Source organism: Pyrgilauda ruficollis, unplaced genomic scaffold (assembly GCF_017590135.1).
Source record: "Pyrgilauda ruficollis isolate IOZ18807 unplaced genomic scaffold, ASM1759013v1 scaffold51, whole genome shotgun sequence".
NCBI classification, from domain to species: domain Eukaryota; kingdom Metazoa; phylum Chordata; class Aves; order Passeriformes; family Passeridae; genus Pyrgilauda; species Pyrgilauda ruficollis.
In genome coordinates, this window is record NW_024526711.1 from 108679 (window position 1) to 123087 (window position 14409).

The 14409-nt window shown below is 35.6% G+C and overlaps 1 protein-coding gene across 2 annotated transcripts in view; it reads right to left on the reverse strand.

Moving 5' to 3' along the window:
• Positions 1 to 14409, reverse strand: part of LOC121360486 (pleckstrin homology domain interacting protein) — a 106352-nt gene that overhangs the window by 36786 nt on the left and 55157 nt on the right. For both annotated transcript variants that reach the window (XM_041480346.1, XM_041480345.1), the window contains exons 17-20: positions 9971 to 10196; positions 6908 to 7045; positions 5650 to 5833; positions 4868 to 4991 (exon numbers count right to left, since the gene is read on the reverse strand). In XM_041480346.1, coding sequence (XP_041336280.1) covers positions 4868 to 4991; positions 5650 to 5833; positions 6908 to 7045; positions 9971 to 10196 — 672 coding nt within the window. The remainder of the gene's footprint in view (positions 1 to 4867; positions 4992 to 5649; positions 5834 to 6907; positions 7046 to 9970; positions 10197 to 14409) is intronic.

The following is a 14409-nucleotide window of genomic DNA, read 5'->3' on the forward strand; positions in this document are numbered from 1 at the left end:
GATACTGGACACTGCTGGGGGTCTTGGCAACATCATTTGTGAGAGATACAGTGGCAAGCCAGTGATGTCCTGACAACTCAGACCACACTGCATGCTACAGTCCTTATGACTTTGGCTGCACTGGGAAGCACAGCTTTGCTGCAGTCTCATACAGGGCTGAAGCAATTTTGGGAAGCTTTGGCTGTAGCAATTTCATGGTATTTCTTAACCAGCAGAATCTATTTTTTAATGTGAAAATAAAAAAAAAAACTTTTTAAAAAAACAGGAATTAACTTCTACTAGGAAGTTTAACAGGGGCAAGGCACAAGCAGTATCAGAACCCCAACATTAAACACGTCTCTTGCTCTGGCATTTTCTCTTTGGCTAAAGAGCACCCTTCCACACTCTCTTCAAGTCTGAATCAGTGTCTGTAATTACCTAGTTTTTACTCTTACCACATCACATGTATGTAAAAAATTAATAAGAACTGTTCCAAAAACAGTGAAGATAACAGACACTAAGCACTAAGTGCTAGGCTCTGGAGTTTTAGATTATTTTCCTCTTAACATCTTGCTGATTTAATTGGAAGTATTGTTTAAATAACATGTAAGTAGAAAAACTTATTTCTGTGGAACAAAAATAAGCCAGTTCCAGGAGAACAAATACATGTTGCTCCTCCCTGGGTTCAGTTAGTTTACAATACAGTCATTTGCACCCATCACAACAGAGGCCTATGCCTACTTTAGTCCATCCATAACAATTTCCCGTGTTAATTCCTGCAAATTTTGGCATAACATTTTCACTTAGTGATAATGAGGAATATTTCCATTTTTGTCACATTTTACTAGGATGCACATCATATTAACCCTCTAGTGTACAGAAATTTCACTCTTAAATATTTATTAAAATGCTCTAATCCCAGTAGTTTAATAGACTAATCCTCTTAAGTACTTGGACTGGGAATATTTACCTAAGCATGTTATTTATCTCAATTTTCATCTGCTCCTGAAAACAAGTAATTTGGAATACAGCTCCATTTTGAAGATGTAAAAATTCCATTCTAGCCTCTTTCATTAATGTATTGGGGGTTCAAGTTTCTGCTGTTTGGTTTTTTTAAGAGTTTTTGTTTAATAATAGAAAAAACCCTCTTCCTCACCAATGACTTTGAAAGTCAAACCAAGTTCATCATTCAGCCTGCAGGTCAGTGATACTAAATACTATTTACTAAGTACTATTCAGGTCAAAATACCCAAGTTTTTAGCTTCTCCCCCACAACTCCATTAGTCCCTTAAGCAATCATGTACAAACAATTTTCTGTATGACCTGTGTCAAAGAGACATGGACTTTCAATAGCAGAACACCTCTGTGACTCCTATTTAAATTGCAGATATTGTTAAAGAAGAAAGACTAAGCTACAATTCTGTACTACTTTTAACACACACTACAATGACCCTGAATTAAAAATTAGCAATAGGACTTTGGCATCTCCTCAAAATGTAATTACAGCTGCTCTGTGTTCTTCCTTATTGACCTATACTTCAGTTTGCAATCCAAAATACTAATAACATTCATTCCTGCCCATCTTTTAATTTTACTTCTTTTGACTTCTTTCAGTTAGAAGGGAAGAAGGGAACAGAAGAAATATTATTTCATCATTATCATTATTATATGAATACACCTGATAAATTTCAAAAGTTGATATAAAAAAACAGTATTTCCTACTGGTATGAATTACAACTGAATTTTCCTATGAAGACAATGTTTTAAATACAAGCTGTGTTTTACTCTGCTCCCAGAGAAGCTGATAGTTCTATAGAGTGAGACATTTTCTAGAATTCTTGATGCTGTAGTTCTTAGGTCTAGAGATTACTGGAAGAAAATGTCATGCCCTGTATTTTGTTGGATGGGTTCCCTATCCCCTTGAGCTCACAAATTCTCTCATTAAACCTGTAAGAATTCTCTATGCAATAAGGACTATAGTTTTGCAATGGCACTGCAATATAACTTACAAGGAATAAGAATCAAAACCTACTGGATGTTCTCAAGGAAAAGAAAGATTTACACTGTGCTTTCCAGTTCTATTTTCAACCTAACAGTTTGTATTTCAAGTAACACTGCCACTGTAAAAGAACAGCAACAGAAGAGCAACTATATTGAAGTTATTAATTTCCACTTCAAACAACCCTAAAAATATTGCACAACAGTTTTTGGATTGCAGTCAATCTTGGTTCTCTTCCCAGGTGTTTATTTGAATTTATTGTGAACACTACAGAAGATGACAATTCCAATTCACTATTCCTGTTGCTCAGACACTCCTGAGCAGAAGTATTGCTCATGTTAACTGTAAGCAACAACAAAAATCATGAAAATCTGAGCAGTTAATTTAATTGTGAGACTCAATCACTCAAGATCAAACACCTTTTACTTCTTGAAACGTGCTTATTTAAAGCCCATGGGATATCTACTTACTTCGAATCCTTCTGAGATTTTACTCAAGAGATTTGAATTAGTATACTTCTCAGCAGTCTAAGTCCTCCAAAAAAAGATGTATTTAATGAAGAATCAGCTGTGGAAGAATACCACTTTTTTATGCCAAGATGTTATAAAAAAGTATTCAGTAGGGTTTATGAAGGCTTTAAGTGGTCTGAAGGTATTACTAAGTATATCAGTAATGTTTATGTAGAAAACTTACTGACATACTCATATGAAAAGACCTCAGTTGCCAGGGGTTTTTCGTTACTTCCTCAGAACAAAGGTAGAAAATTACTAAAGGATTTACCATGTTATCTCCCTCACATTCTGAGAATCCAGAATCCAGTTCACAAAACCCCAAAACTGTAAATATATGAAACTAAAGAAAGTTATTCCTAAGTAGCAGTTGCTCTGGGACATAAATATCCGGAATACAAATATGGGGCCCAAAAGATAACAGTGCTACTATTATAGTTTGGAGACAAAAAAAAAATTTTTAAACAGGATTTTAAAAAAAATTTTGCTTTAAATTTCTTTGTTTCAAAGATACCCTAAAAGTAATTATTAAAGCCACAATGCTGGACCAGCTAGCCTATTCTCTTAAACTTTTATGTCCTAATGATATTCTAGAAGAAAACTGTAACCCAATTAGAAATTTAATGGTCATTTGGTATGAATTCACATTATCAGGAAGGATCTTTTTACTAGGCTGCAGTGAAAGACAAGGAAAAAAAATAGAAACCCTTCAGCAGTGCAACTGTTTAAATAAACTAGAAGAAAGTGTATAATTCAGCACCAAAATACATTCCCTCAAGACATGAAAAAAACTTTGTTAAAATCTGAATTTGTCAGGCCCATTTGCTATAATTCCCAAAAGAAAAATAAGAGTTAAAGATTTCTGACGTCCTGGTCTTTCACTAATGAGTCCTGTCGTGTGACATAAAGCTTCCCCCCTCTATGTATAAAAGCTGGAGACAAAAGTGAACAAATTTCTTTCAGTGTATCTTGGGAAAACACACAATGTTGGTGCCTGCAGAACTGAAAAGAGTGCATCAGCACCATTTTTTATGATAGCAATGCATTGAAATTTTAATACAAAAAAGAAAACAAAGGAAAAAGTAAGAAATAAATTCAATAAAGAAATGTAAAGTTATTAGGGAACTGTGGGTAGGGGACTGTTCACATCACTTCTTTTGAAATATTTACTTTGGTTGTTTATGAAAAATGTAGCAAAACAATACTCAAATTTAATATCAAATATAAATGTGTTCATTTCAAACTTACTCTACTACATATAAAATGAATTCATCATTATTAAAAATTACAGAATCACTACAAAGCATCTGAAATTTACTTATTTTCAGATTGTTTTCAATCTCAGTTCCTTCCTTCACAGGCATAAAGTATGGTACTCTAATGAATTTAAGAATTGCAGTCTTTTGAATACTGGTTCTTTTTATTTCATTTATTCATTTTCGCACCTTATATCCCATAAGTGATTTTTACTTTTCAATCACAATTGCCACAATTTGCAGATGTTCCTGAAAGCTGTATTTTACAAGCTTTGGATTGAGGATGAACAGTCTCCTCCATATTAAGCATACTATGAAACCCAAAGCATGGGTTCTCCTTTACCATTGCTAAAATTTACTTCCTTTATTATAAAAACATAGTTGGCTATTTAGCTAGAAAAGCATATATAAGCATGTGCAATTAACAGCTAAAACCAATTTTAAACAAAGAAGACCTAAAATTCTTTCTGTAAACATAAAACATATATATTTCAATTTTTTTAACCAGCAAGAATATGCAAGATTGAACCTTTTTGCAAGTGATATTTTTAAAAAAGCATGTCACTTATGACAATCTAATTCTTAATAGAACTTATTTCCTCCTACTTAACCTATCCTGCTTTCATCTTTACTGAAAATGTACTCCCAGCTCTATCAAAAAGCATGACTTAGATATACCCCATAACAGCCCAAAATATGATTTTTAGGGTACTATGAAAGAAAATACCCAATTCTCTATTTGGAGATGTATTTAATCTGTTAAAGTTAAGAACTGTGACTTGAGTTTTAATACAACCTTTCCACAGAACAGTATGTCAAACAGTAGACAAGAGCAGCAGGGTGTATTGATTGATAGTGACAGACTCCCTACAGCAAATCTTGTCCCTAACACCAGATTTGCAGGGATTTCTCCCCACTTCTGAAAGCAATCCATGTTGTTTATTATTAAGAACATATTGAAACATCAGTACAGATAGGCTTCCTCATTCTGGGGATGCAAACAAACTCCCATACCCTGGTGTGTAAATTTAAAACTGAGAAAAGGAATGTAAATTTATGTGACCCAACTTATTGAATTAAATTTTATACTTCATTCTGCGATAAGGTACAAGTGGACTGCTTACCTTAGAGAAAGCAGGTATTTTGTTTTCTCTTGGAATGTGACTCATTACATGTTTTCTTTTCTCTTCAGATCGATACACCCTTACTTCTTCTTCTCCCTTTGCTGTTCTCCATTCTTCTTGCCTACTGAAAAAAGAAAATGGAGATGTTAAATTTAAAGGACATTACTAAAACTAAGAGGATCTGTTCCAAACCAAGGAAGAGACATTCAACATTTACACCATTCTTTGAGCAGAAGTTCTTTCCTTTACAGTTAGCATATGGCTTTAAAATTAGCTTTTTTCAAACAAATATTTTAATCTTATTTAATTAAACTAGAGCCGCTTATGCTTGACTATGGCAAGCAGGTTTTTTTTACTTAGTAATTTAAGTATTCATCACAAGAAGTAATTACTGAAAAAAAAATTCAAGTTCCAGTTTGGAAATCAAAAGTCATCTCAGGCACCTAATAGTTGAGGTCAGTATTCCAGCCATAAAACACCATATAATGACAGGATATAATGTTATGCTACAAGTCAGAAGATACTGAAGCAACTAGATTCCATTGCCTATACAAGTTCAATTACTGTCATTCATTAAAAGGACAATTTTTATTCCTAATCTTCCTATAATTACAAGATTTTTCAAGTGATATACCAACAAGTGATTGCAAACTGAAACCGATTTTATAAGAAATTTCAGATAACCAAATAGAAAAGAAATGATGATGAGAATGGCAACAGGAATTTCAAAACTGTACCATTTAATTAAGTTCACCACAGTAAAATTCTCCATCTTTATTTACCTGGCCACACCAGAAGACAGTTCAGGCACTACCACCCTGCGGCTCCAAGCCACAAGGTCCCGCTCAGTGGCGATTTCACTTCTTGGTGCATTGCTGTGCATCTGACGCACACCTTCAATTTGTCCACTGCGCCTTAACCCTATGTTTGGTGGGGAGTGTACTTCTGAGGTAGAGCTTACAGATCCTAAAAAGTCAAAAAGCCATAGTTCTTGATCTGAAATTCTTAGAGAAGCATTAGAAAAGAAAGACTTGGAATGAAACGGAAAAAATAATTTTACTTGATCTATTACTTCAAAAGAAATCATACTAACTCAGTGTAAGTATTTCAGCAGTTTCTACAGTCACCACAACACAGCACAAACACCTACTGGGCTGCAGCACCCTGTTTAAAAATTCACATTGAAAAGTAGCAGGTATACCAACAATCTGAAGTGAAGCAAATGTTTGCTTCTTTAAAAATACCTTTGAAAACATTTATGCAAATCTGACTATTGCTACTGCACTCTAGATCTGCATTATAAAACAGTGAGCTATCTCACTGACTCAGTGCTCAGTGGGCTCCTTAAACAGTCTTCTACCTTCAAAAAAAAAAAGGATGCCTCAACCCTGGAAATTAGGAATCAAGCCGTAAAATTTACAGACAAAAAACTGAAACAGTCAAGAGGTCAAAAATAACCAAACCAAGCCAAAACAAAACCACACACACATGCAAGAGCCTTCAAACACCTACACAGTACCAAAATATCAACATTTTTCCATATCCTTACACACACAATCTAATCCTGCTTACTTCTAGTGGATTGCTAACTATAATTTTTAAAGTGTTGAAAACTACTGTGTACTCTAGTGCAAGACACTAGAAACATGGAACAGCTCTGCAGAGAAATAAGTATTTCCTTCCACTTTTCTTCCTCCTGTGTACTTATTTGAAAGAAGCCAGATTTCAAACTAGATGGCCAGTTCCAGATTAAACAGCAGGGTAGTTACTCCTAAGGGAACACAGCTGCTGCATTTCCCTGAGTGAGGAGACAATAAAAAAGATAAATCTGTACTGTTAAGAAGCCCAACATTTTGCAAATGGCAAAAAAAAAAAAAAAAAAAAAAAAGAGAGAAAAAGAGAAAAAGGGAAAGCTGTACTATTTTCTACAGCTCCCTACCTCCTTTCTACCAGTTCAACAAAATGCACAGATCATGGACAATATAAAGGGATTTATGTTTTCCAACTCGCAGCCTCAAAACCCAGCCCGCAGTGATCTACCTCTGTTTATCCGGCTGGTACTACTGGTTCCTGCCTCCCCAGAACGTCTCTGGTCCTGCTCTTGCTGAAGTCTTTGAATCATGCTATCCAACGGACTAATTTCTTGATTTGCTTGCTGACTAAGAACTTGATTCAATCCTGTGAAGTAAAATATACAGAACAACACACAAATGTAAATTTCTAGGAAGTTAATGTTACAGACAGCTCATCTAAGTTTTAGCTTTGAAACAAGTACAGAAAATTATCATGTGTAACTATGACCTAATGCTTATTGTTTTAACGGCCATTTCTTAAAACAGGACAACTTCTTTCCTTAATATATTTCAGAGCATTATATTTTCTGGACCAGGGTCAAGATAACCACACTTCATTTCTAATAAAAGGTTAAACTTGATCAAGTGCCAGCAAGACACAGAAGCTTAATACAACTGTTGTTTGTCAGCTCAGTCAATCGAAATTGTTCAAATGCAAGATTAGTCTGCCTCAAATGCATTAAAAAACACTTTCTAAGCTTCAATGAAAGAACCACATCAAGAAAGTCTAACTGAATTAGAAAATAATTGTCTATACTGTAGAAAATGAAGCAGTAAAAATATTTAATTGAGCTCTACATGGACATAATGACCGCACAGATCAAGTAATGGTAATTTTCTTTGGTATGTAAAACAGTCAAGAAACCTCCTTTTGGGTAGGTCTTGTGAATAGAAGATGGGAAACAGTTCCAAAGAAGTGATTACAAAGTGATAATATTGTTTCTGAGCAGCAAGCAAAAGACACAACACATAAGCATGAACAACAAAAAACCTGTTTTCATACTTACAATGATCACAAAAAACAGTTAGAGAGATATAGAGAAAAATACAAGGGTTACAGTACTGATTCAAAGAGAAGTCAGACATCTCCACACAGAATAGTGAGATGGTGGAGTGGAATGGTGAGAAACTCTAGTCAAGAGAAGCAGAACTTGGAAAACTTCTTAATGAGGAGTAACAGTGTTCAAAGAGACAAGATATAGAAATTATTTTTCCAGCATGATTCCAAAGAAATATCACAGTATAAACTGCACTTTGCAAGATCAAAGACTAGATATTACAGTAATTGTGCTATGAAATGAAGAGCTTTGATTATGTGGCTGAACAGAAACTGCTATCTCTTAACAGTATGCGGAAAAAACGATAAATATTTAAGATAGTGCTCTCAGGCTTTAAAGGTTATTGAAGTCAACTTCCCTAAAGCAGCAGAACCTTGGAATAATAGAATGAGCTCTGGTATAACTACAGTTGGATGTTTTCTGAGTCAGGTAAGTGAGACAGTAATTTGTCAATCTTGTGAGCAGACATACTGTCTACTGAGAACAATAGGAAATACTACTAATAACCCAAGAATGATCTTAAATAAGGAAACTGCCTTCTAAACAAAATGAATGCTTTTATGTATCTAGCCTGTGAGACAATGCCTTAACAAGAAACAGCAAGTGGTTTCTTCTTAAATGTAATAAAGACACTGGTGTATACTTGATTTTTCAAAACATATGGTTTAAAGGAGCATCGTGTTCATCAAGGCAGTAAATGAAGTACAACTATCTGAAATCCCCCTACTCTTAGAAGTCCCTACAGAAAACTTAACAAGAAATAAATGGCCAGTGCTCTGAGTGAGATGCATTAACAAAGCTTCAGAAAGAAAAGGAATTTTCTTAGTGGAAAGGAACATATAAACTATATAAACACTGTTTAGGTCTGCATACAACTGCATTGTTGCTATATTGTAAAAAGGTAGAAAAATGTCTTGTGTCTGTCCACCACTTGTGAAGCTGATGGATGGCTCCCTTCGATTAAACAAAATGGTAGGGATATCATCTCCATATAGGCATTCACGTGTCATGCAGACACACTTTCAAATTTAATTTTGTTGGGTCTGTGTGCAGAGTCTGACTTGTTTAAAGATACACTGAAGAATGTGCCCAGGGACATTTTCAAATTTGGAGAGTTTCACAATGCAAAGGATTCATACTTTAACAATGAAGTAAAGTCACATCCTTCCCTAAAAGTCAAATTTTGTTTCAAAGCCACTAACTAAGAAATTTACAATCACCAGGAAGGATATTTTCCTTCTTACAGTTTCTTCTCAAGTAGCATTTCCTCTCATAATTTTGGAGGGAATATGGAAATCCTTCCCTAAAAATATTTAAATATTCACTGCCCTATAATTCTGAGGTCTACAAATAAGGATAAAGAGATTTTTTGGTAAAAACACTCTCAGTTACCCTTCTTGGAATGTATGACACACCACAAGTTTAAGTATAATGAACATATAAACTACAATTTACAGGAACAGTCAGTTTTCACGCATTTTCAAGAAAATCCAAATAGTTAACAATGCTTATTTTGAAAACATTTAAAGCTACTTTCACAATTGTTTGCTTATTCATATCAAATTAGTAACATATAATAAGTAGAAATTGTTTTTCCATCCCTACCCATGTGAAACACTTTCAGGCAGTTTCAAACAGACAGCCATTGGCCCTATATATGCATGTTCTTCTCACATCATGTGCATGAGAGTAAAACTTTCAAGGAACTTCCTAGATTTTGTATTTTTGTGAAGTCTTCAGTTCTTTAACCAAATTACCAAAGCTTAAAATTAATGACTGTCTTCAACTAATGAGGAAGAAAATTTTGCTTCTTTCAGATGTCTCCTCATTTTTCTGTTCTTGTGTTACTTTTTCTAACTGATCTGTGGAAGACCAGTCTATCTCCTAGGTTTTCTGAAGCAGGAAATCTTATCCCAAAGAGATAACTGAGACCCCAGACAGCATTATGCATTGCTCCAGTAACAAAACAAACTCCAAGCTAACTGGTGTTGTAGTATCAACTAGTGCCAATGTGACTGATGACAATACTGTAAATGAAATTGTCACAAGCAATCAGTGCCAAAGACATCATAATTCTTCCACACTACATGAACTACTATGCCCATAAATGAAGAAAAAGGACAAAGTGAAAGCGTAGAACATCTGAAGGTAACTAGATAGACTACTGGTCAGTGAAGTGAAATTTTCCATACCTGAAGATGTCACTCCCATCTGAGGAATAAGCTGTTCCTCCCTGCAGTTCTCACGACCAGGAACTAGTCTTTGATACCTTGCAGGATGAGGGTTGCCATCCACATCAACCAAAAATGGGGGAGGCATAAGGTGTGGAGCCTGCTGTGTCTGTTCGTCCAGGACAAAGTTGTTGGCATCACGGATAAGGGGCCGATAATCACTATGAAAGAACATCTGATCTGCTATCTGTAAATAAAGTCATTTTGTAATTTTTTTAAAAGAACCTATTACAAAAGCATACAGAAGAGAACTGCCAAAAGTATTTTTAACAGTGGTACTCATGGTCAGTTTTGCAAAAAACAGGGCTATAAGCTGATGTGTTTCAGTGTAAAGGGGAAAATTTAATGACTCCATTATTATTTTGTTTCAAAGTACTCTTTCCTACATAGCACTGCAAAGGGAATAATCCACATGTTTGAGGGTGGGAAGCATTTAAAGAATAAGGGAATTGGGTGATATTTAACTACTAGAAGACATATGACCAAATACAGCATTAATGTATTAGTTTATAAATTTTCTTCTACAGTCTGAATACATGAATAAATTTTCCGCTAATAAAAATTGTGTCACAGACTTGTAAGATATGGTGCAGGCAGAAGACTAGGAAAAATATTTATTGCATGAGGACATTGCCAAATATTTTAACATCATCAAAATATATATATCCTTACTATAATGCTAGATATCAGAAAAAGTTTCAGTTGATAAAATAAGGCCAAAATAAAAACTGAATTTCTCACTGTATCTTTTCAAAATAAAAACCAAAGTTTTCTTTTTTATTTCTGTCCACCTGCTCCTAATTTATTATAGATGACCATCCACAGACCCTCAAGACTGAAGAATATTTTTGTCCAAATAAATATAAAAAGATGTATGCTCCATCTCTCGCTGGCACGGGTATCTAAGTATTGTGCAATAAGAAAGATATTGAAGCTCAAGGAGAAAAGAAAAAGTGAATAGGAGTGAAGATGATGCATATACTACACATCCCAGGACCACTTACTGGCAAGCAAACCTTGTGGCAGCTCAAGTATTCAGCTGAACTGAATGAACAAGTGAAAATCAAATCATAAAATCATCATTGACACAAATTAAAGATTTCCAGTGCAGTATGAAAACAATTAAATGATTGCCTCAATGCATACAGATCTCAAAAAATCTTGTCTTTGGAGCATGGAGAGAGGAATGCCCAAGCTGTCATAGAACATCCTCTGATTTCTGGACAGTATGCTCTATCATGACCAATCCATAACATGGTTTCCAGTAATTTGTTAAGTAAAAATCAGTAAGGCAGAGATTATAGCAGCTACTCAGAGGTCTGGTCTCTCAATGACAAATATCTCCCACCCTGGAAGCAAGAAGACCAGGCGCAAAGATGACAACAGACATTTGTCAATTACAACATCAGAAAGTGCATCCGTACCATATAGATTTTCAAAAAAGAATTGGGGAAAAAAAAAATCAGAGATGTCATGGGCTCTAGACCTCACAAAAACTCAGAAAAATAAAAACAGGAAGAAATTTGAAAGATACACAGAAAGATGCAATGGAAAATAATTAAGTTCAGAGATTTAAAAGACTACTCTTACAAAATACATATGGACAAGATGATATCCCACTGCAGTAAAAAAGCTGACTGGATGAAATCTGCTAGATTTTTTGTTAGCAGAGGCTGAATGAGAAAGATAAAAGTGCTTTCATGTGTCTGACTGACAGAATCAAGGCCTGATTAACACCTTTGTTTCTTCATCTCACAATAACTCAATATGATAGAGACAGAGGTCCCCTAGGAGGACTTACAACGTCTGCGAAAATCATAATAGAATATGCATTACTTACATCTAGTATAAGTCTTTCTACTAAGTACTTCCCACACTAAGAAAAAAAAGAATTTTAAATGGCAAGGTCATACAACCTGTGAGTTTTATTATGTTGTGTCTTGGCTGTACAGTGTAGTCTGCATCTCGGGTTTTGTGAGCAAAGGGAAGACCTGGTACAAGATCACAAGGGACTTTGTTGCAATTACATTTCTGTGTACCCTATATTGCAATCAAGTATAATAGGAGACTAAATAACAGTTTTCTACTCCATAAGATAATGTGGCATTTCTTGGCGAACACAGGCTCAGAACAACTCTCAAGTAGAATACCCCTACTGGAATCCAGGAAAATGTCTTATCCTGAGAAAAATTAGAAGAATTAGACATTCCACCAGAAAACCAGCCAGAAGTATTAACAATGAGACTTATTTGTTTATATATTAGAGATCAAATTAATGACAATAAGATGGTATCACATCACCATTTGCATATGAATCTTCTATTCATATGATTTCACAAAGCCAGCTTGGGAATGAGCACAAAAGCTTTCCACAAGGTCTGAGCTCTATAGATAGATTCTCCTCCAATCACACATTCAGAATGCTCAGTTTCTCCAAATGGGCACAGTTACACAAAGAGGTTTTTCCCAGTACCGCACCAATCCACCAAACACAAACTGTCAACTTGCAGCTAAGTACTGTGGTTTGGGCAGTCTGCACGAACGAATGCCTTAGAAAGCTCAGAGATCAGGTTTCCCAGCAAAGTGGCCATGGCACCGAGTCTGCCAGAGTTCAGAAAGCATTTGGACAATGCACTCGGGCACATGATGTGCTTTGTGCAGAGCTAGGACTTGGTCTTGATCCTAGTGGGTCCTTTCCAACTCAGAATATTCTATGTTTTAAAATCAACAGAATAGTACCTTACACTTTAGAACTGCTAGTCACTCCTGGACAAATTTCCACCTAATCAAGAACTTCTGAAGTGCACATGCCCTGTTGACAGTGAACTCAGCTCAACTCTGGTGATGACACACTCAGATGTCAGCTGAGATTGGCACAAGCAACCCCAGACAAGCAGCACATGTATTCTTTTTATTTTCCCCCACAAAAGAATTACTTCACAAAAATATGTATCATCAAAAAAACCCCACAAAAAAACCCATAAACTCCAAACAAAAAACCAACACCCCACCCCATTCACCTTCATTGTGGCCAATGCACAATGACACTGCAGGGGAAAGAAGGCCTAGGCACTGGTTCCAGTCAGCTAGGAAATGTAGATACTATCTGAACATAACATGAAAAAACAAAGATGTAGAAAAATAAGAGCTTGTTCTCTCAGTAGAATTAACACCAGCTCAGCTATAATCACTGTCAATTCCAACATGCAGGAATACAGGACAGGTTACCATACTTCTTTCTTCTGTAAAATTCATTTTCCCAGAGAGATGGGAAACACTTTAAGGGCCAAAAAACGCATATCCAACCAGATCATAGTCTGACAAGACGTCTGAAACCCTCCCCAGTATCTGAGGGGAGAAAGACAGGAAAAAACCCCCACCATCTCCAGCACCTACCTACCTGTAAAAGCATTTTCCCATAAATCAGGTCAGACAAAAACAGAGGTGATGAAACCACACATGGAAGACACCAGACACTTCCAAGCTGAGTTTTCTGTGAGTGAAAGACTGAGATTAAAGTGGTAACAAATAAGTCCTATTTGCTCCCATTTCTTCTATGATGAAGAATGCCAAGAGTAACATTGGCACAGCAAGAGCTGTAGAGGATTATTTTAAATCATTCAGTAAGTGAAAAGTTAAAACAGTCTTTTCTCAGGGGCTGCAGCAAAAACCCCAAGAGAGCCAAGGGTCTGTAGAATTCAAGCAGGGAAAAGCAACTGTATTCATTCTACAAACACATCTAATCCTTCATAGGTAAATTCTCAAATACCAGTGTAAAGCAAAATTCTGATCTATCACAGCAAAGACCAAAAGACTCACAGTTTCAATTTAATTTCCAACACTTCAAAGTAGCAGAGAACTACACTTTTCCAAAACAACTGGAGAGAAAAAGAAACCTGAAACAATCCATGGATATAGTAAGAAAAATGTTCCTACTACAATAGGCTTTAAAGTCCAGAATGGTAAGAATCCTGAAACACAAAGAAAATTATCTGAAAATCCTGATTTCCCTTGCTTGTGATGTCTCTACTTATTTGTTTTATTTGGAATGGAAGGGGAAGTGCACAGATAGTAACAACTGAAGGATAGCAACAGTAGCTTAGTACTGAGGACTTCAAATCATAGTTGAGAAACAAGGAGAAAAAATAAATCCCCAAATGCAAATCCTTCTGTAAGACTACAGAAAGAAATCCAGTAGCTTACAAGATAAAGATTAGAATTCCTTTTGCACTCCCTCCTTCAGGTTCCTCTGCACTGCTGTTTGCCAAAATGCTTTCAAAACCAGCCTGAGCCCAAATATCCAAAGCAGGAGGCAAGATCCAAAAAACAGCACTTCACCAACAGCATTCAAGTGTCAGCTACCAGAAGCAGAGATGAAAATAGAGCAAATAGGTCTACGT